We start from the raw sequence: 22,132 nt of genomic DNA on the forward strand, positions 1-22,132 counted from the left end.
TTTGGATGTCAGCACTCACCGTATGGCAGGACACATGCACACGCACAGCGCGGCTGTGTGAGGCGCCGCATCGCGGCCCGTGCCCAATTCAAGCCAGCTGAGCCGGGAGAGGAGCACTGGCGGCTGTCACGCACGGCACAGACGCCCCGCCTGCGATCCGACCTTCCTCTTTTCCACACCGTTTCCTGGGAGCACCGGCTTCTTTCCGTGCTTTTGTGGGTAACCAGGTGGTTGTGAAGCCAGGGGGGGCATGCAGAGTCAAGGAAGAGGCAATGTGTATCGTGGAGAGCTCTCCAAACTGTCTTCTTGAAAAGCAACCCTAACAGCTCATTTGCTTGCCCCAGGGTTTCTGACCTCTGACCTGTGTGCCATTTACCTGTCATACAGGTGCTCAACCACCCCCAGCCTGATCTGACCAGATCTTGTAAATGGGGCCCAGTCCCTGCTGGGATGAGAGACCCCTGTAAGACACATCAGATTGCTGCTGGAAGTGGTGGCGAAGGCCAGTAGGTGTCGCTCCTTGTTCCCTCTTTCTGGATCTTGGCCTTTTCTTTGTTTGCAGCTCTCGAAAAGCTGACATTTTTGTGTCATTTTAGTTCCAGGACTGCAAACAATTCAGAAAGGTCTAGGTAGTACCTCATCAGTTGAATTTTGGGGTCCAGTTAAATAATGGGGAGCTCAGGTGGAAGAAAACATAGCAGCCGCTGCTGACATCGCTTAGAAAGGCCTTTAACCTGACAAACACTTTGGGGTCTGCGCCGTGTGAATGTAAGGGACCGGTGACTGGTCAGATGGGACATTGTTTCATTGCTGGGATTCCTGGAAAAGAAGAGGGGTCATTATGGTTTCTCTGCCACTGCAGAGCTCAGATTCATCCATCTCCAAGCTCCTGTTGGCATGTGACTGGGCCGCGGAACAGGCTGTTCTGTTTGCTGCTGCTGTGGTTTTCTTCCCCAGAGGTGTTACGGTAAAGACAGAATTGGTAATTAAAAAGATTTTTCAGTTGATTACTGTTTATGTGCGCTGTGTGCGCAGTTCCACCCGGCATCACGCTGCTTTAGAGACAGCAGAGGGCACAGGGAGAGGGACCTGATAATTGCGCAGAATTGGAAGAATGTGTGCTAACGGCAGCTCTCTGTCAGGAGTCCAGGAGATGCAGCACCAGGGTGAAATTACTCCCTGTTCTCAAACCTCATACGCGAGGTGTGTGGACAGAAGGAAATCGCAGCATGTTTTAGACTGTGCGATAAATCTGTGGCAGCTTCGATTAGTGCTGTCTCAAACTGGAGTGATCATGGAGTGCTTTGGTGCATCTTAAGAATCTGACATCTTCGAGTCCACTGCAGGAGGGCAGTGGCGGGAGGCTGCAGGCACAGCTGTGTCAAGACTGTGACCCCGAGCACATAAGAGAAGATCCACGTGAGTGGAGGACATTCGACCCACGTTGCTCACGTAGTGGCTACTGCCCGACTGATCCGAAGATCTCCTGAAAACATCTTGAGGAATCTGTTTCAGCTTGCTCCAGCCTCTCACAACCCTTTCTGGAAAGACGTGTACCCCCACTTAACCCTAAACGCCCTCAAGTGCAGTGCAGTGGGGCAGTGTGAGCGTGCAGCACAGCTGTGTCCTTAATGTCCGCTCGCGTCCTCAGGTCTGTGTTTCACAATTGGGTCTAAAGCTGTCCTGTGGGATGACTTTGTCCTCACCTTTTAGGATCTGAAACTCCTGATCCTTGTCCCTTACAGTCACTTCAGTTCAGGACTTAAAGAGATTTGGTTATTTTTGACTTGTGTGTGAAAGGCACTTAGAATGCCCTAGAGCGCTTGCGAGCAGGGGTGCCCGTGGCCGTTCACGGGGGGACTCAGCCTGCCTTACTGGTGGAGTCACTCTGCGCCCCCGTCTGCTCTGTCTGAGGCTCTGTGTTTTGCCACAGTGTAATTTCTCTGCTCGTTTTCATGTGGCAGCGGTTCAACAGACACAGGCTCGGGCTGCTTCCCTTTGCACTGTTGTATTGCTTCATTGTTTTATTTAACAATGTAAAGTGATCGTTTAAATACGCAGGTTTATCATACTTTGTAAATGTTACAAAATAAGATGCCATAAAACTTTACTTCTGCATTTTTTAGGTTTTTTTTGCCTAAACACGTTTGATCACGTTTCCAGGATACAGTTGGACTTCTGTTGCAGGCACATGGTAGCACAGTTTATGCTAAATGTCTTGTAACTGCATTTGCCAGATTCCCCCTTTTCCCCTGTGTAATTCCATGAGATCCGAAGGGGATTCATGTTAGAACTTTGCACAGGGCCATCCAAGCATTTGTAACACTCCCACTTCCTCCTTGGGCTCTAAAGACCCCTTTAACCGCATGAGCAGTGTGTTTCAGCTCCTGGCCGTGTGTTATTTCGCTGAAAACTCATTGTCCCTGAAAGAAACCCTGCAGGATTAATCCATCCCTAGCAGATAAGTGCTGAGGTGTGCTCTGGGACCGCTTCCTCCCTGGAGACAGGGCCGGGAGAGTTGCTAGGACCCAAGCGAACATACAAAGCCACGATGGTGGCCGGGGCGTGAGCGCTCGAGGCTGATGCAGTGGCTCTTATCTGCGTCTGCTTTCCTGTTCGCCTCTCCCACCTTGCCGGTGCTCCCCGTGGCTGGAGATTCCCGGTCTCGATGCGACACCCTGCTGCAGGAGCTGTGGGCAGCCCGCAGGCTCCCAGCTGTGCTCCCGTCAGCACGCGCCCTGCTGTCCGGCTTTTCTCATCCTCTCTGCAACACGGCAGTTGGCTGTGTGGGTGTACTTGTTGCAGAGCTGCCATTGCGCAGGAGCACATTGTGTTTCCAGCATCAGTCGGTAATTACCTTTCAGGGGACCTAAATCCGACACTTGTAGCTTGAATCATGGGCTGCCTGGTGGTTGGCACTACTGCCCCACAGCTCCAGGGCCCTGGGTCCCTGGTTTCCTCTCTGTAGGCATGCAGCCTTGTCTGGTTGACACCTCTGGCTTTATGCCCATGATAAAAGATTCTGGGTTTGCCATCTCTTTGCTTGGCAGTTAGTGGCAGGCCTTTGGTGCATCTCTGGCAGTGAGACTCCACAGATCTGCAGGCGTGGGATATATGATTGTCTGATCTCTTCATACAGCACCACAGTGCTGTAGAATCACAGTGCCCTGTGACTGTTGTTGGGGGTTTTTGCAACTTGTGGAACCAGGACGTAAACCACTGTGCACCTGAATGTCAGGAGCTTTGAATTCTGAGAAAAGACAGGCTGCAGGCAAGCTGTGTCTGCCCTGTTCTGGCTGCTCCTAGTTCAGTGACCCCAAGTGGGAGATCGAAGCCCAGCTAGGACCCCAGGGGAGCGGTGGGATCACTTTTGCTTTCCGTGCGGCCCCTGAGCGCATGTGGACTTTGCCAGCGGGTTGAAATGCGGGTTTGCTCAAGTCACAGAGATAACAGCGCCTGCAGGATCAGACAGGGCTCCCCCACGGCCAGGAGGCACCTCCTCCTGCGCACTTTCTGGGAAACGGGGCTGCTTCGGAGCTACGGCTTTTAATCCTGAGACAAACGCCTTTTCTATTTGTTTATTCAGTCGGCCGCTCGCTCATTCTCTAGCAGCTTTTGTTGATGTGGGCTTGCAGCTGATTCAGTGTGTGACCCAAAAGAGGAAAACAAGCAAGAAGGAAGCGCCTGAGTGCTCTCCTTCTGCTCTGAATGAACCGTCTGTAATTTAGCTCTCTGAGATGATGACTAACCCCTCCCCCGCCCCCCAGCCAATTAAGGCAAAATAAACAGAGTCGGGATTCTGAATGGGATCTTGAGCAAACCGCTGCAGGCGCCTTCAATCAGCCATTGCCTTTTCGCTGCCCACTCATCTGCAATTAGCAGTTTCTTCATTGGTAGAATGAGTTCCGGATGTCATAGCGGTGGAGCACCGCAATCATTCCTCAAACCGAGAGATGCTGAAAAACAGGGAGAGGAAGGCCCAGAAACTGAAGAAAATTACAGAGCAAAGGATGCTGATAAATTTCAGTATGAAACGTGATGCGGTGAACGTATTACGGACAATTGGTGTGACCTCCCTGAGCACTGACACAATTCTGGCTGACGCTCAGACCTGATCAGCCTCTGGACAGGCCGCTGTGGGGCGTTCTGCCAGGTTGACCAGTCTTCTATTGATGGTATTAATGCAATGGTCTCACCAATGTTCTGTTGGACTGTGTGTTCATGAACATTGATTTCTTGCATTTCTTTTATTGTTAGTCCCGCAGCTGTGTGGTCTGGGACTTTGTTGATATATTGCTGTGTAGTAAGGTAGCCCTCTGTCTGCACCTGCACCTGTGGTATTAAAGGAGATTCCTGTCCACGTTGTCATGTTTCCGCCACCCCACCAAACAGCTCACACAACAGAGCAGTAAGGGCAATGCCCCTCCCACACTCTCATCCATCTGACTGTACATGAAACACCCCAGCTCAGCTCTTCTCTGATCCTCAGACATGCATTATCTGTCAACGTTGCCCTTGAACAGTTTCCATGCAGATCATTTCCGGGTAGTCGGTGAGCTACAGTCACTCCTGATGCTCTGAAAGCATTGCCCAGGCATTTCTCATCCAGCAGCCGCTACCTTCTGGGAAGTGAGATGGCCGTGCTGAGATTCATCAAGGGGCAGTGCGCCGTTGAGCCTGAAGAAAAGGTGTGGGGCAGCATGTTTTATCACGCAGAGCAGAAAGTCTGTCTTAAACGTGCTCTTCTTAGCACAAATTATAACCGCTCGTGCAAAGACTCACATGGCTTCGCTGGTGCTGTGACCTTGCAATGACACTGCACTCTTTAATGTGCTTTTAGTTCATGGCTGGTGTGCAGAGTAGTGGAACAGGAGAAACCCTGCCCGACTCAGTTACCCTTTTCTGCTGCCTTTCTGCTGGCAAACTCCTAGAGGTGCTCCACGCTTTTCAGTAGCGAGTGGGGTATCGGACAAAAGAATGATAGGATACTGGGTCTTTAAAAAAGAATTACCTGTTGACACTGCGCTGTAAGCCCTGCCAGAGGTTGCACAATGCAATATGTTAAACCTGAGCTCCTAGTATTAACTCGTTTCACATAATTGGTTTTTTCATGCCCTCAGGTAAGATATTTTGTAGAACAGCGGAGCGCATTAGAGGGTGGTTATTTCATAACTGTTTATTTTTTTTAAGCGAGGTAGGTCTGTGGTTGCACTGGGGTTGTAAATCAGTCAAAATGGCAGTTCCGAGGTTACCCCCCTCTAATTAGATACAGAGCAAATCAAAAAGCTTTCATCTGGGGGGGGTGAGAGGGTTGATCTGTGTTTCCTTTCTGTTGCGAGAAACTGCGTCATTCCAGGTTGTTTTGGAAAAAAGAAAAAATCAGCTTTTGAAACAGAAAGCAGTAAGTGGCTGGGTTAGACTTTCCTAGGGCTAATTTGTCTTGGCCTCCTTCCTGTAGGGCCTGAGCAGTGATACTGAAGAAGAGCTGTGAGCCACTGTCTCACTATTCAGTTCACTGACCTGTATCTCTGTCGATATCCTTCTGTTCACTGAGAGACGCCTGTAGCTCTGTCAGTATCTTTCTGTACACTGAGAGACGCCTGTAGCTCTGTCAGTATCCTTCTGTCCAGTGAGACGCCTGTACAGTATCTGTCAGTATCCTTGTGTACACTGAGGTGGCTGTATTTCTGTCAATATCCTCCCGTCCTCTGAGAGATGCCTGTAGCTCTGTCAGTATCCTTCTGTACACTGAGAGACACCTGTAGTTCTGTCAGTATCTTTCTGTCCAGTGAGACGCCTGTACATTATCTGTCAGTATTCTTGTGTACACTGAGGTGGCTGTATTTCTGTCAATATCCTCCCGTCCTCTGAGAGATGCCTGTAGCTCTGTCAGTTATCCTTCTGTCCTCTGAGAGAGGCCTGTCTTTTTGTCATGAATAGCTGTTCGATTTTCCCCATTCTAAAGCCTGAATCTATTCTTAAGAGTGTTTTGTGCAAGACAGTAAAAAAAAAATGCCAGAGTGAAACATGAGTGAGGACGAGTTCACACCAGAGAGTTTAATTAAAATGGTAGGTGTGAGTTTCAGGATTACGACATGTTTTTAGCTCATCAACCCTGAGTCATTCCGATCTGATCAGATTGCGGCCAGCTGTTTGGTCTGGTGTTGCCGGGCGAGGCTACACTGTTCTACCACGTAAGCCGAGAAAGGTATGGCTGTCCTTGCAGTGTGGCAGCAGTCCTCCCTCGTTCGTGTTCTGGGTCACAAGAGGAAGACGAAGGAGATGAAGGTGTTTAAAGAACAGCATGTGCAGTGTTTCCTGTTTCTTTCCAGATCTGCTCTTCTGTGCATAACCCAGTTCCCTCCTGAACTACCCTATTCACTGAAGCGCTGTCTTTTCCACTGTTGTAAAGAGCTTATTTCTTCTGTGCCTCCCTCTTAAGTGGATTTGAAGGGTTGAATAGGATTTGGAATAAGAATTTGCGTAGGAGCCGAGAATGGGAAATAGCCACAACAAGTTAAGAGATTGATTGTGAATTCTGTGTTGTGTTATTATATGCCCGAGCCCCCAGGCTATTTGATGTGTCAGTTCATTCGTTGTGCATGAATTCCTTGTGTGTGTTTTTCTAACCAGATTTAAAAATATCTTTTTCTTTTCATTTGCAGGACTATCCCAAAAACCGCCACCCTGGGTGGAGCCGTGGATCAGTGGCCTACCACGCAGGTGAGTGTGTTCGTCTGTGCAGAGTGAGGTTGGCACACGCTGCCATGGTTGGTTCGCTGCCACGGCAGGACAGTTAGGCCCAGATCAGACTCTGTCCTGACATGAACTGGAGTGTGATTCCTGCAGGGTGTTCTCTGTGGCTGGACAGTTAGGCCCAGGTCAGGTTCTGTCCTGACATGAACTCGAGTGTGATTCCTGCAGGGTCTTCTCTGTGGCTGGACAGTTAGGCCCAGGTCAGGCTCTGTCCTGACATGAACTGGAGTGTGATTCATGCAGGGTAATCTCTGTGGCTGGACAGTTAGGCCCAGGTCAGGTTCTGTCCTGACATGAACTGGAGTGTGATTCCTGCAGGGTGTTCTCTGTGGCAGGACAGTTAGGCCCAGCTCAGACTCTGTCCTGACATGAACTCGAGTGTGATTCCTGCAGGGTGTTCTCTGTGGCTGGACAGTTAGGCCCAGATCAGGCTCTGTCCTGACATAAACTCGAGTGTAATTCCTGCAGGGTGTTCTCTGTGACTGGACAGTTAGGCCCAGGTCAGGCTCTGTCCTGACATGAACTCAAGTGTGATTCCTGCAGGGTGTTCTCTGTGGCTGGACAGTAAGGCCCAGATGAGGCTCTGTCCTGACATGAGATGGAGTGTGATTCCTGCAGGGTCTTCTCTGTGGCTGGACAGTTAGGCCCAGGTCAGGCTCTGTCCTGACTTGAACTGGAGTGTGATTCCTGTAGGGTGTTCTCTATGGCTGGACCGTAGGGCGCAGAATGTTCTCTGCTCTTTGTTTCATCGCCAAATGCTAGACTTTTCCTTGGTGTTCTTTGTGCTTCCTTTCCCAATGTTGTGTGTCCCATGTTTTGATGGTTATCGCTCATCTCTCACTGATGCTGTTTTCCTGGTCTTGTATCCCAGCGTGTCAGTACAGGGGTGTAGACAAAAACAGAGCACGTCCCTGTTGGAGCGCAAGAGCCCCAGAAAGAATCCTCTGTTTATAACCTATTTTTCTGCATCTGAAATTCTTTTGTGGATAACACTGACATATCTGGCGTTTCCATCAGTGACTCACTCTCTATAATCTTTACTAAATTTACCTGGAGCGTAACATGCTTTTTTAAGATCTTCAGATGCAACTTTTTGGGGGGTTTTCAGGAACCAGGGTTTATTTTTGTAACCTGGGCGTGCACATCGCAGCCCAGCCTGGCCCTGTGCCGCGTGACGGCACGTCGCTCACAAATGATGGTGAACGCCAAACACAAACACTGCCTTATCGTGAGATTGCCGCTTGCTATCAGTGTAGCTGCCAAGCCCTTTCTGTTTTTAATTTATATAAGAGAGGCAAATCGGTGGACTGGCCCTTCTGGTTTTTAGCCCTGATCCTCCCGCTCCAGAGCTCTGTTTCTGTCAGCAGGGGACACCTGTCCCTCAGCAGCTCACACTGGCCTTCCAGAAAGAAATCAAGCCCTTTGTGTTCGACACCCAGTGATATGCGCCTGTGAGCAAGACAGGCCTTCTGCTTTCGAGCAGATCCAGTGCGTTTTATTTCTAACGCTCTGGCAGCCAGACAAGACAAACTGGCCTCTCTCTCATCTCTGTCCTGTTTCTCCTTCCTGTGCTGTTCCCTCTCTCTCTCTCTCGCCACTCTCCGGGGCTCCGCACTGCTCCCACGTTTCCAGCGAGCTCCTCCAGGCCCGCAGTGTTGTGACAGAAGGGCTCCCTCCCTCCCTGCCCCGCCAGATTGTTTAAACAGGCTCCTCGGCCTGCGCTGGGTCCCATGACAACCCCACAAATATTTACCAGCAGCGTGATGCAGGGAGTCTTGTCTTCAGGGTACCTCTTTTCTGTTTTCAAACAAAAATCGCTGTTCTCTTGGCATTCGATGACATTCCAGTGCTTTCGAACCTGTGTTTTACAAGGGAGGCTGGACTGTTAAACACCTCTGCAAGGTCGCTGTGGCCAGGTGGGCCGCGCGCGAGCATGGCTCAGTCTCCTCGTCAGTTGAACCGCAGTCTGCGATTTGTTTTCTTATCCCCCACCCCCCGGCCCGGTCAACTCTCCTGCGTCTGCTTTTCCTAAGAACGGCACACCCTACCTGCCCGAAAGGGGCTGTCTTGACATGGAGGTAGCAAGTGCGTGGGGCTGAGCACGTGACACTGCAGAACAGGATCCGAGAGCCTCAGCCTCCTGTGGCGTGTAGGGCCTGTTAGGAGGGGAGGTCAGGACAGGGGTCGTGAACTGGGCGCTGGGAGGCCTCAGAGGCAGGAGATCCAGACAAACAGGAAACTAAATGACTTCATGAAAAGAGGGACGTCGTTTTCGTTGCAATGCAAATTGTGTGTTTTGTTTTACCCCCCCCCCCCCAATTTGTGTATTTTGACTTGACTCCATCGATGACACAGACCTGATGCAGGCTGTGAGACAAAGCTTCGGGGGCCCTTTTCTTGGGATTGTTTGACCACAACTGACCTCCGCCTGCGATCTTGCGGTGTGAAGGGGGCCGCGGCGCTCAGCCACTGTGCCCGGTCGTCTCCGTGTGCCAGTGCTCCATGGCGGGGCCAGTTTGGCAGGGAAAGGAAGTGAGTGAATGGGGTCCCAGCGCCCTGCATTGTGAACCCGGTCTCTGTCAGTCTTTCCCACACATAACTCACCCTGACCGATGTGCGTCTGGAACTCCCCCGACACTCTCGCTCTCAATCTCTCTCTCTCTCAGATGATGGGAAGATTTTCCATGGCAGCGGAGTGGGCGACCCCTTTGGCCCGCGCTGCTTCGAAGGGGACGTCATGGGCTGTGGAATCATGTTCCCCAGGGATTATATTCTGGACAGCGAAGGTATTCCATTGTGATACAGCGGGAGAGGGGACCATGGGGGGGGGCAGTCTGCATGTGGGGATGGGACGGACAGAATTCAGCATGAGGTGAAATGAAATGACCCAACAAAATTAGACAGGTCCTGACCTCTGCACTTGCCTGTATACAGCTGTGGATAGCTTTGTGTCTGATGATGCCAAAACTAGCAGGGTGCTTTTTCTGCTGTACACGCCTTATAGAGGACTGGCCACCTTCCTCTCACTACAGAGAGGATGACGCATGCAATAAAGCCATTCTGTCCACAGGCACCTCCTACTGGCGAGCTTAAATAACAAAAATAAATAAGGTTACATACAATGTGAAGAATTTATTGCATAAGAACTAAATAGAAGGGTTAATTGGATTACTGTGAGATTATGAAGTGCAAAGAACATGTTAGAGCAGTGAGCCCATTAGAGCAATAAACTTACTGGAGCAGTGAGCCCATTAGAGCAATAAACTTATTGGAGCAGTGAGCCCATTGGATCAATGAACTTGCCGGAGCAGTGAGCCCATTGGATCAATGAACTTGCCGGAGCAGTGAGCCCATTGGATCAATGAACTTGCCGGAGCAGTGAGCCCATTGGATCAATGAACTTGCCGGAGCAGTGAGCCCATTGGATCAATTAACGTGCTGAAGCAGTGAGCTCCTTGGATCAATGAACTTGCTGGAGCAGTCAGCCCATTGGATCAATGAACTTGCTGGAGCAGTGAGCTCATTGGATCAATGAACTTGCTTTAGCAGTGAGCTCATTGGATCAATGAACTTGCTGGAGCAGTGAGCTCCTTGGATCAATGAACTTGCTGGAGCAGTCAGCCCATTGGATCATTGAACTTGCTGGAGCAGTGAGCCCATTGGATCAATGAACTTGCTGGAGCAGTGAGCCCATTGGATCAATGAAGTTGCTGGAGCAGTGAGCTCATTGGATCAATGAACTTGCTGGAGCAGTCAGCCCATCGGATCAATAAAGTTGCTGGAGCAGTGAGCCCATCGGATCAATAAAGTTGCTGGAGCAGTGAGCCCATTAGAACAACAACTTGCTGGAGCAGTGAGCCCATTAGAGTAATGAACTTGTCAGAACAAGGAACTCCTTTGAGCAGTGAACCTTGTAAACCAACAGACCTATTTGAGCAGTGCATCTGCTAGTTGGCATGCCACCAGGGTTGTATCTTTATATTCTCAGAGCGCTGCATTTTCCTCATGTTTTTATTCCATCTGGAGTACTCAGTTACGTATTGAGGCTTAAACTGAGTTTAATGAGCAAACAATGGCTGGATAAGTTCAAAGGTTTAGTCAGTGCAAGAAATGTATGAAGCCAGCTGGATTTGGTAGGAGTGAAAATGGAAGGCGGGCAGCTTGAAACTGTGGTGTCCGTCTCTGCGCTTGCAGACGAAAGCGATGATGGCGTGGACACGGTGGAATCGAGGGCAAAGCAGAGGCGTGTCCAGAACATGCTGTATCTCAACGCCGAGGATGAGGAGGAGGAAGGAGAGGATATGGAGCAGGAGCACGAGGGGAGGAAAGTAATGGTGAGAACACACGCCGCTAAAAACAGAACTGCACACATCCCCTGGGTGACAGGAGGGGCAGCCAGTGCCTTGATGAGGTCATGGTGATCTTAAATTGCTAATCATTTAGTCTGCACACTGCCTCCTTGAGGGCAGGCGGGGAATAGCAGCAAACGCCTGATGAGGTCAAGCTGAGCTCACTTTGCCCCAGCCTCTGCAATTTAGCATTGCAGAGATGACCCTGATTATTATGGGATAGGCATACCTTGCAGAAGTGGTAACATGTAGCTGAGTCTGGGTGTAATAAGAGTGTCATCTGTCATTTAATGACAGTAATTCAGAGCCTGTTTGAGCGTGCTTGTGGCAGGTGACTAATCTGCCTGCTATGAGACAGTAGGTTTCCTCTACAGGAAGACCACCGGTCTTGCCCGCATGATAACATACACAGCTGCGGGGGACACCTGCCTCAGGTCCAGAGGAGAATGCAAAAAAAAAGCGAAGTAAGCCCAGTATTACCTTAAATTGCTTAGTATATTTCAAGGCCTAAATAAATAGCTGGGCTCCCGATGGGGAATGGGAAGTGGATTATATCGGAGCACATTCCGGTTAATCAGATAGCCAATCCCCCCTCTAGCTCCGGCCCTGGACGCCGTAATCACAGCCACATGGCCGGAGAGGGAGCCCCCTGCCAGCTGGCCCCAGAATCGGGGCTCTGCGCCGGAGTGGGGCCAGCTTGGGCCTTTTATTTTATCCAGCCTCTTAATTAATTATCTGACCCTACTGCAGGGCCTGATCGACCTGTTGGGCCGCCCGTTCCAAGTGTCTAATGGTTTGCGCCGAATATCTGTAAAGAGAACAGTGCAGTAAAATGGCCGAGAGTGCCCTCACAGTCACCGCCTACCGCAGCCCGCCGTTCTTCGCGGTGTTTGTTCCCGTCAGCGGGCCAAGCCAGCCATGAGAGAGCGTAGCGCTTCAGGTGCTGCCCTCTCGTGGCCGCGTGTGCGCTGTGTTGCCTGCTGACTCACTGTCGCCCCCCGGTGTTCACGCAGGTGTTCTTCACGCGGAACGGGAAGATCATCGGGAAGAGGGAAGCGGTCGTGCCGGCGGGGGGGTTCTACCCCACCATCGGGATGCTGAGCAGTGGCGAGAAGGTCAAGGTGGACCTGCACCCCCTGAGCGGCTGAGAGGGCCAAGGTGGGGGTTGGGGGTGGAGAGGACCCCAGAAAGACTGACTTCTGAAGAGAAAGCACCCCAGTCCCCAGGAAGCCCACCCCCCCCGAGACAGGACAGGAGAGGATCCCTCAGACAGGGAGCATAGAGTCAGTCCTGGGCGACGCTGCCAGCCCCCTCATGGTGCCCCGACATGGCACAGTGCTCGTACCCCCCCACATTCTCACTTCTTCACCGTTCTCAGCTTCCTGCCCCAGAGCGAAGTCTGGCTCTCTGACGTCCTAAAATGAGCTTTCCCAGATGTGCGGGACAGTGAAACCAATTCCGCTGGTAGAGCGAAGACCAGAGAGGATTCCTTCCTCTGGAGCAGGAGGAAGCCTTGCATGCTGCTGTGCGCGAGCGGGATCGGCGGTCTCCAGCGGGGGGCACTGTTGCTCCACATGGGCCGGCTCTGGAGACTGTGGCTGTATGGGAATCCGGTGGTGGGCGGGGCCTGAAAGATAGGGCAGGATCAGATTTTCAACCCCGGGGCCGTGCATGGAGGCTGGAGCCCAGCCTGGCTGCCACACAGCTGCACCACATTTACACTGACAGGAGGCTGAGCTGGTATTTATTGATCTGATCATTATTTAAGTTAATTTAAGGGCATGATGCATGCTGGGAGCTCTGGCCACGACGGGGCAGCAGAGCAGAGTGGCTTCTGTTTCGCCCCGGCGCTCTGAAGACGAGGCCTAGCCTGCAGAACGACGCATGCGTCCCAGGACTCCTCGGATCTGGGAATCTCGCGAACCTTGCATTTCTCCGGCGCGTTGGCTCGGGGGCGGCCTGGTTGCCCGTGTTTCTCCTTACTGCTCGGCTGGGCTGCGTTGTTGACTGTGACTCAGGGACGTGTGTGAACAGTGCCTTCCTGTGCTGTAGGGTAGATCAGTTGTAAAGCAACCGTGTTTTGAAAAAATTCCCGACTCCCCTTCCTACATGCCAGCTGTCCGCTGGTCTGCACAGCTCTGTATCGCCTGCTTCTGTCAGCTGAGATACCGACACTCAGACACATTTCGACTTCACGTGTTTCAGAAGAAAAGCTCCCCTGATGGAAATCTTGAACATGGGAGCTGAGGACGGGTAGCAGCAGAATATCTTGGTGTTGCTGAGACACCTTCGCCATCTCTCCTGGAAAACTGGGGAGCTCGTTGTTCACGAGCACAAAAAACACATTTACAGCTGCGCCACTTGAGACCCTTCCTCGGTTTCAACTACCAGCTCTCAAATTTAAAAACGTTAGAAAAGCTTTGAAACCGCAGCCGTGAAGCTCCAGGAGCAGATTGAAATCTGTTACACTGGTGCTGCGTTACTAAACTTGAAAAGAGCCCGGTTATTTTAAAAACCCTTTTTAAAAGGAACCTTTGGACTAGGTCCCGCAGGCCCACACACACTCACAGATGCTGTCACCCCCTGTAATTTGCTGCCTTTCCTGAAGGGGGCTGGAGCCCACTAGTGAAGATGGTGCAGACGTAGATTTTGATTAGATTTTCCCAAGGCACTATGGGTGAAAAGCCCCCTCTGCATGGCTCGGCATGGATCTTCCTCTGAACTCTGGATAATATACAACTCTGTATGGAAGCTGATGGGTGGCCTGTCAACAAGCTGGTGTGGCTCAGTTAAGAACGTGATTCTACTTTTCTTTCTCAGTGGCTTTTCTAGAACTTTTCAGACCAGCGGTTTTTCTAGAACTACAGTTGAATGTCCTCCTTGTACCGTAAAGACAAGGCGCTGATCTTGCAGTGCTACTATGTTGGGAGCAGAGCCCAGATGGAGATTTCGAGAACAACACTAAAGCAAGCGCCTGTGCCAAATGCTGATGGGATTGCTCATTTTAATGTCCTAACAAGCTTGTAACACCTGCGCCTTGTGAAACAGGTCAAGAGTTATAGTGGCTAGACTTGTCAGCTGAAACAGACCCACTTACAGCTATCTTCAGTCTGTCTTGCAGTTTGAAATTTCATTGGGCCTTCCTCGCATTTTCAGTTTTCCACGAGGTCTCTGCAGGAAGTATGAAGTTAAATCGTTCTGGAATTCTCCCGTGTTGTTTTTAGAAGCTATTTAAGAGACGGCTTGAGATTCCAGTAGTTTCTATACAGTGAAGAGGGTCTTACATTAATTAGGGCGCAAAGGGCCATGGTCACTCAGGAATTCGTACTCGTTAGAAATATTGGGAACCTCCATCCAAGTCAATAGACTGTCAATGACCGGCACTGTGTAGTGGGTAGTTGGGTCTTTCTTATACTGACTTGAGAATCATAACACCCAAGCCTCCATCCTGCTGTGAAAGTGCATGAGGAATCCTAATGGGCTGGTTGGTGAGTGTAGAGTCACACTCAAGCCCTAGTGTGCAATCAAGAGAGGACAAAGAAATGGGGAAGGCCTGCAGTGGGCCTGTACATTTCGTCTTCTCTTAGTAGCCGGCGCCATCTAGTGGCTTGAAGGTGAACTGCAGCAGAGTGATTCGGCTTGCTGTGTGATACCACCCGGAGGTCAGTGTTTGTTGCATTTAATATCGCCCTGAAGAGAGCATCTTCCTTTTCACAGACTGTTCCTGTAGTGTAAATAACTAAAATCATCATTATACTGTTGTCACTCGCACTTTACAGATGTATAATCTGACATGGCTGCCATGCTGGAGCTCTCAGAGAGGGGAGTGTCTGGGTGTCTGCTGCTCTCAGGCGCTCAGCTCCTGCTCAGGGTCGAAGGTGGTTTTCTCCGGGTTTTGCATTGGGTTGAGAGGTTTTTCTTGTAAAAAATAAAGTCAAGCAAATGTAACTGAACTTTCAGGTTGATGCTTGCTGTCTATAATGCTAAGAGAAGAGCTGGACTGTAATCCCTGTGCTGGGCTCCTGTCTCAGTGTCCTACAGGCCTGCCACACTGACTTTCACTGCAGCCAGGGCTCTCAGACACTCGTTTTATCTGATTCGATTTGATTAGATTCACATTGATTTGACTAATCGGGCAATTGCAATGGCCTCATGCAAGCGGCTGTCAGGATGAAAATAATTTCTACAAAGAGGAAAGGGCAGGATGTTGTCTGCGATATTCTGCAGGTGCTGGAGATCCACAGAGGTCAGAGTGACTTGATGGAATCAAAAATCCAGGAGTCTCAGACCTCTGCCTTTCAGGACCCTTCCGATCTTAATGAATTGGACTTATTATTTGGGAATAAGTGTCACTTGTGTTTGTAGAATCTTAATTGGCAATTAAATGGAAAGTACCTGTCAGACCCGCAGGACTCTCCACACTGGAGGCCTGGGGCTGGGTGAATCATTCTGTGGCCCCTTCGCCTGCACCCCATCTCAGGCGCTGAAGTCCCTGCAGCTGGACTGAACCTGCAGCCGGACTCGGTGTGTTCCTCTGAGCTGGGCTGCGGTGGGTCCCTGAGTTCTGGACAGACCCAAACCCTGTGTCCTGCAGTGCACTGGCAGGAACTGGATCTCTGCATGCATGTCTCATCTGCTTCCAGCGCGCTCTTGTGTCAATGTATGTACAGAACGGAGATGTTTATAAACCTTATATTAATGATAATGATAATAAAGATGGCTATTTCCATACGAACCGGGTCTGGTGTGTCTTATGCTGTATTGCCTCCCTGACTACAGGAGAAAAAAAAAGTTCTTCCTGTTTCTCGGGTCTGTCAAAGCAAGGATGGCGTTGCAGGGATCATGCAGCATCACAGGGAAAGAAAAAAACACAGCTGTGCTCAGGACAAAAAAGGCCACAATGGCTGGATGAAAGGACCCAGCCAGATCCAGTGTCCTTGGATACGTTAGAACCAATCCACTTATTTTGTGCTGAATTGAACATTAATGTCCAGTAATCAGTCATCAGTCGCAGATTAATTGAACTAGTTCTACAATTAGTGTGCCCAGTCGACAGCAACTGGCAGGTAAAATGTTAATAAAAATACAGAGATGAGTGCACACTTGTAAAGGCAGGTTGGAATGGCGCAGAGCTAGTGTGAGAGGGGGTGTCTTTTGTGGACTAAATCGTAAATCATTTTTCAGCCACTCTTCTCACGTCAAAACATGAGCAAAACACAAATAACTGTGATAGAGACCCCAAAAACATTAAATACCAGGCCAGAGCCAAGAAAACCGATAAACTGAGAACAGGTAACCCACAGCTAAACTACATTTTTCTCAATAATCTCTTCAATTTCGCCACTCCTCTTATCCTCTAACTCCCAACGATTTTTCCAGGTTCTATTAAACCACATATTAGCATTCCAACTTCCACCTAATGTAAGAAGTCATATTAAAACCGTTTTATTTGTTCTGTTTTTTACCATCATGGGGGCCCCGCCGTGAGGCAGGGCGATCAAAAAATTAGTTTAGACTCATAATGTTCCTCTCCACGGAAATCTTTAGTAAAAGGCGAAAGATTTATACGATCTGAAGAGAAACCAGAGTGTACTGAACTCCTTAGTGGAAACACCGAAGCCGCATCCACAGCCGTTATCCAGCAGTTCACGGTAAGAGTATGAAGCCCGTAACAAACAGACGTTTTGCAGCCCGCTGCCACACAGCCCAAAGTAAGATCATTATCAGCCCATTGAATTGTATTTACAAACTGACTTTTATAAGTTATTGTAAAGATAATTATATATAAATACACACACTGCCCAGGACATGGTGCATTGTGGGTAACATGCAAATAGCTCAAGATGCGTGCTCTCCCGAGGCAGCGCCCTCTAGTGGTTAAATAAACGAAGCACAACTAGACTACGCTGTCTGCCACAGCTGGGGACCGACTGTCCTCTTCTCGGGCAGCCCAGGAGGCAGGAGAGCGCCATGGACTGCGAGAACCCTTCAAAAGCTGTTAAGATCACTCCTGTCCTCCACAGACGTATTGCCCGGGGCCTGGCTGGAACCTCCAGAAATGTATTTTTTTCCTGCTGGGGGGGGAGGTATTTAGTTTTCCTCTCCTCCGCGGTCACCTGTTTCTGTATTTTTTAAATGCACCAGAGCTTTGTAAAGTGCCCTGCGACAGGCGGGAGCATCGGGCGAGACGGCTAATCCAACGTTAATTGATCGCGTTCTGTTCTTCTGAAACTGCGGATAAGCGGGGGTCGTGCCCAGGCCGAGACCCTGCACCAGTCCAGCTCCGGAATCGGCCCTCTGCCTCACTGTGCCGAACCTGGACTTCAGAGACGACAGGGGACCCCGATCCAGTATTCTCATGGAACAAATACTTACACTGTCTTGCAATCAAGAAGGAAAGAGAAGTGTTGTGTATCTTAATAAAGAGCCGTTCTTATATTATATTAACTACTTTATTAGCTACACAGATCACGCCCTTACACCACATGTTCCCGCCTTCTGCTCTCTCGTTCTGTTGTCTCGCGATGTCTACTCGCTATACTACAGTACATCCCCTCCTTTGTTATTTTTAAAGTCCATAACTTTACCGTACAATTGTAACAATTCTATACCAACACAAAGTAAACGGTTATTAACTATTACAACAAAATGTATGTAAAACCTTCCATTTCTATTCAACACATTCAACTTATTTTTTTACAACAATGTCTATGCGTACCAACTCAAATTTTAGTTCAATTTCTACTTAAGTCACTTCTAAATTATCACCTCATTTCTAGCAGTCTAAGGCAGCTACAGTCTGGTCATATGTACCTTTTTCTCCAGGGAGGTTGGCGAAAATCCGCCGCACGGGCGCCCCCATACAGTGCGGTAAGGTAGCCCGTCTCACGGCATCCGGAGCTTCTGTGGATCCACTAGCTATTTCAAAAAATCTGTACGACTCCATCCATATCTTGTATTCCGTATACAAATCCGTAGCTCCGAGGTTCAGTGGAAGCGGTGGAGAAAGCTGGGCATAAGCAAAGCTTCTCGGCGCGGCGGCCATATCTTCCATGGCGCAAGCTAAACGAACAGTCCGAATATTCAAGAGTTCGTTTCCACCAGCAAGAGAACTAAAATCTGCGGTGTTCTGCTCGCTTTGAGTTCGTCAAGCACTCATCTCTCGTCGCCATAAATATTGTGTATCTTAATAAAGAGCCGTTCTTATATTATTTTAACTACTTTATTAGCTACGCAGATCACGCCCTTACACCACATGTTCCCGCCTTCTGCTCTCTCGTTCTGTTGTCTCGCGATGTCTACTCGCTATACTACAAGAAGCAACCCTGACGTTCAACAAAGATTTTTCTTTTTAAGAATAAACTTTATTCCAACAATGTGTACATTTCAAAGAATACAATTCTAACAAAGCAATGCGATTATCACAATTCAAAATTTAAGAAAAGTCTCAAAGTAGTGGTGGTCCATTATCAATGCTGATATTCAACAAGGAAGAATAGGTCTGTTGTGTATACCTGTGATGTCCACTGTTTCATCCAGCCGTTTACTGACCACTTTATCTGATTCAGGGTCACAGGGAAGTCAGAGTCTATCCCAGCGAGCAACAGTATTTAACTGATAAAAACCCCCACAGAGCGCACAGCAGGCTTACAATGGAGCTCAGGGCTGTGATGCACTGTGTAGACAGAAATCATGACTTCTGTAAACATTATGTAAAAACACTACGCCCCACTCCCGGTTTTGCCTGAACCTGTTTTTTTAAAGTGATTTGTAGCTCCTGTGGTCACATTCTTCCTGGGACACTGCCCTGTGGGACCAGCTGCCCAGAACCAGAGCTGGCAGACATGCATTTCGGCATAATGTTACCAAAAGCAAGCACACATCTAGTCATGCCACAGGCAGAGAGGCAGCCAGTGTGGGTAACCACAGGCACCGGCAGGAGTCCCTGAGGAGTCTCTGCAGTTGCCTGTGCTGTGGGGAAGAGTTCACCCCGGGAGACCAAGGCGAGGACACTATGGGGAGGGGAACGCGACACTCACACCAATTGTCATGAAGTGCTTTGAAAGGCTAGTCATGGGCCACATCAAGTCCAGACTCCCCACCTCTCTGGACCCCCTCCAGGTTGCGTATCGTCCCAATCGGTCTACCGACGATGCTGTATCCCTGGCCCTGTCCCATCTGGATAAATGGGACACTTATGTAAGAATGCTGGTCAATGACTTCAGTTCAGCCTTCAACACAATCATCCTCCAGAAACTGATAGAAAAACTGAGCTTGCTGAATCTCAATGCCTCCCTCTGCAACTGGATTCCGGACTTTCTGACCGAGAGACCTCAGACAGTCCGGATTGGAAACATCTCTAGTACCACCATACTGAACACTGGAACCCCCCAGTGATGTGTGCTCAGCCCTCTCCTGTTCATGCTGATGACTCATGACTGCACCTCTAAACACAGTGCAAAGTAGATCATTAGGTTTGCTGACGACACAACGATGAGGCACCATACAGAGAGGAGGTGGAGCAATTAGCGGATTGGTGCGTCAACAACAATTTCAAATCAATTCAAGACGCTTTATTGGCATGACCAATGGGTACAATCAGTGTTATCAAAGCAAACAAAAATAAAATTAACATGAAACAAAAATCTACAGACATTTACAACAAAGACATATAAAGTATTTACATATATTGTAAACATATGGAACATTACTGGGAGACAGACTCACTGTTCCTCAGGCTGTGACAGGAGATCACATACTGGGCTGCCAGTTCAACTGAGTTACCTCCTCCCTCTCCCAGTAGGACTGGGACCTGTTGTGATTCTGGCAGGTGTGGGACCTCTGGGATTAGATTTCTGAATTTAGGGAGGAATGTTTCTCTAATCCCAGAATATCTGTCACAGTGCAGTAGGAAGCGCACCTCTGTCTCTGTTTCTGTTTCTCCCTGCTGGCAGTGGGAGCACAGCCTGTCCTCTCTGGACAGCCAGGTCTGCCTGCGTCACCTAGTTTCTATGGCCAAGAATCTGAGCCTGTGCTTCATCAGGGTCTGTTGCTTGGTCAAATATTCAGCTAGTGTGTATTGTCTGTTAAGGGTTCTGTAGCATTCCAGTTTATGTTGTGTTCGTGTGTGTGTGTGAGATATTGCTGTTTGATCTGTGCTGTGATGTGCTTGATTCGGAGTTGTGGTGCTCTAGCAGTGCTGTCCTGAGGCTGGTTAGTGTCGGTGTGGCTCAGGTCAGTGAGCCTCAGGACCAGCTGGCTCAAGGGGCTCTTCTCTGGGCTCAGCTCTTGTCTCAGCAGGGCTTTGTGGTGGTAGGAATTTTGGTCACTGTTTTTTAGGTGTAGCCAATACTTTAATACTCTCTTCTGTATTTTTATTAATAGTGGGTATTGGCCTAATTCAGCCCTGCACCCGTTGTTAGGTGTTTTTCTCTGTACACAGAGAATGTTTCTACAGATCTCCATGTGCAGAGTTTCTGTGGGGTGTTTGTCCGATTGAGTGTAATCCTGGTCTGTGAGGGGACCCCACACTTCACTGCGTATAGGACAATGGGTTGGATTACACTTTCAAATATTTGGAGCCAGATTCTTGTTGGTGGGTTGATGTTGAAGAGCCTCCTTCTTATTGCGTAGAATGCCCAGAGTGCCTTCTCCCTCAGTGCCTTCACTGCCAGGTCAAGACTCCCAGATGAGCTGATGGTGAGACCGAGATATGTGTAGCTGGATGAGTGCTCCAATGTGTTGTTGTTGAGTGTGTAGCCGTTTCCCTGAAGTCCGGCTTTCCTCTGGAAAACCATGACTCTGGTCTTGTCCAGATTGACTGTCGGCGCCCAGGTCTGACAGTACTGCTCCAGCAGTGCCAGGTTCTGCTGCAGCCCCTGCTCCAACATTCCTGCTAATTCGTTGATATAGATATTGATCAGTGTTGGGCTCAGGCTGCAACCCTGTCTCACCCCTTGGCCGTGGGTGAAGAATTTGGTCCTTTTGTTTCCAATTTTCACTGCACATTTGTTCCCTGAAGACAAAAGAGAAGACAACTGACTCCCCTGTGGAGACAGCTAGAAGTACTTTTTGTTTTTTGGTGTGCCTATCACAGATGACGTCACCATCAACACCACTTCCCTAACTAAAAAACCACAACGTCGTCTCCACTTCCTGCACCGACTGAGAAGGGCAACCACCCCCATACTATCCACATTCTATATACATTCAAGAGAGCATCTTGACAAACTGCATCATTCTTTGGTTTGGGAATTGTAAGGTCTCAGACCGCAAGTCCCTGCAGCGAATTGTCAATACAGCAGGACCATTCAGGACGTCTACCAGACACGCTGCACACAGTCTCCAGTATTGTGGACGATCCCTCCCACCCCCCCTGCAACCTCTTTGCCCTCCTACCATCTGGTCAAAGGTATCGCAGTAGACGGGCCAGCTCCACCAGACTCCATAACAGCTTTTCTCCACAGGCCGTCAGGCTCCTCAACAAGCTCCTGGCACCTACTGCAAATCCAGAAACTTAGTTCCTTTTGCCTAATGTCAGGCACACGGTCAGATGTACTCTTTGCACAATCCTGTAAAGTAAATTGCACTCTGCACATTGCACTTTATGTAGCCTGTATCCAGTTAGAAATGTCTATGTCTACATCGTCTTGTCAGTGCCTTGTCGGTATTCGCACCATAGACCTGGAGAACGAGATCTCACTCTCCTGTATACTTGTATATGGCTGGAATGACAAATAAACTTGAATGTCTAAACTGTAGTTATAGCAAATTAGAATGTGAAAAAATAAGAAGGGGGGGATATTCATTTCCCAAAAAAAACTGAAATGTAGTACATCAGAAAGTCTGGAAGTCACACTGCCTTGTCGAGGAGCCAAGTCTCTCCCGAGGCTGCTCTGGAGTCACACACCTGTACACACACACACTAGTATATACCCACACCTGTATAGACATTCACACATCCACAGTCACACTCATATCATAGTAACTGTATACACAGTCATGCCTCTACACACACATATACACCC

At 49.3% G+C, this 22,132-nt stretch overlaps 1 protein-coding gene and 1 non-coding gene across 4 annotated transcripts in view; one reads left to right on the top strand and one right to left on the bottom strand.

Annotated features, from left to right (window-relative positions):
* The window catches only part of spryd3 (SPRY domain containing 3), a 44,374-nt gene extending 28,534 nt beyond the window's left edge, over window positions 1-15,840 (top strand). For all 3 annotated transcript variants that reach the window (XM_006629220.3, XM_015344234.2, XM_015344233.2), the window contains exons 8-11: window positions 6,666-6,723; window positions 9,423-9,542; window positions 10,951-11,090; window positions 12,119-15,840. In XM_006629220.3, coding sequence (XP_006629283.1) covers window positions 6,666-6,723; window positions 9,423-9,542; window positions 10,951-11,090; window positions 12,119-12,253 — 453 coding nt within the window. In that variant the 3' untranslated portion in view covers window positions 12,254-15,840. The remainder of the gene's footprint in view (window positions 1-6,665; window positions 6,724-9,422; window positions 9,543-10,950; window positions 11,091-12,118) is intronic.
* A 739-nt stretch (window positions 15,841-16,579) lies between these two features.
* LOC138241460 (U5 spliceosomal RNA) lies at window positions 16,580-16,696 on the bottom strand. The gene has a single exon (XR_011190689.1). It is a non-coding gene; the product is annotated as a U5 spliceosomal RNA (small nuclear RNA).
* Between the last annotated feature and the right edge of the window lie 5,436 nt (window positions 16,697-22,132).

The sequence above is a fragment of the Lepisosteus oculatus genome, chromosome 1 (assembly GCF_040954835.1).
Source record: "Lepisosteus oculatus isolate fLepOcu1 chromosome 1, fLepOcu1.hap2, whole genome shotgun sequence".
In the NCBI taxonomy this organism is placed as follows: domain Eukaryota; kingdom Metazoa; phylum Chordata; class Actinopteri; order Semionotiformes; family Lepisosteidae; genus Lepisosteus; species Lepisosteus oculatus.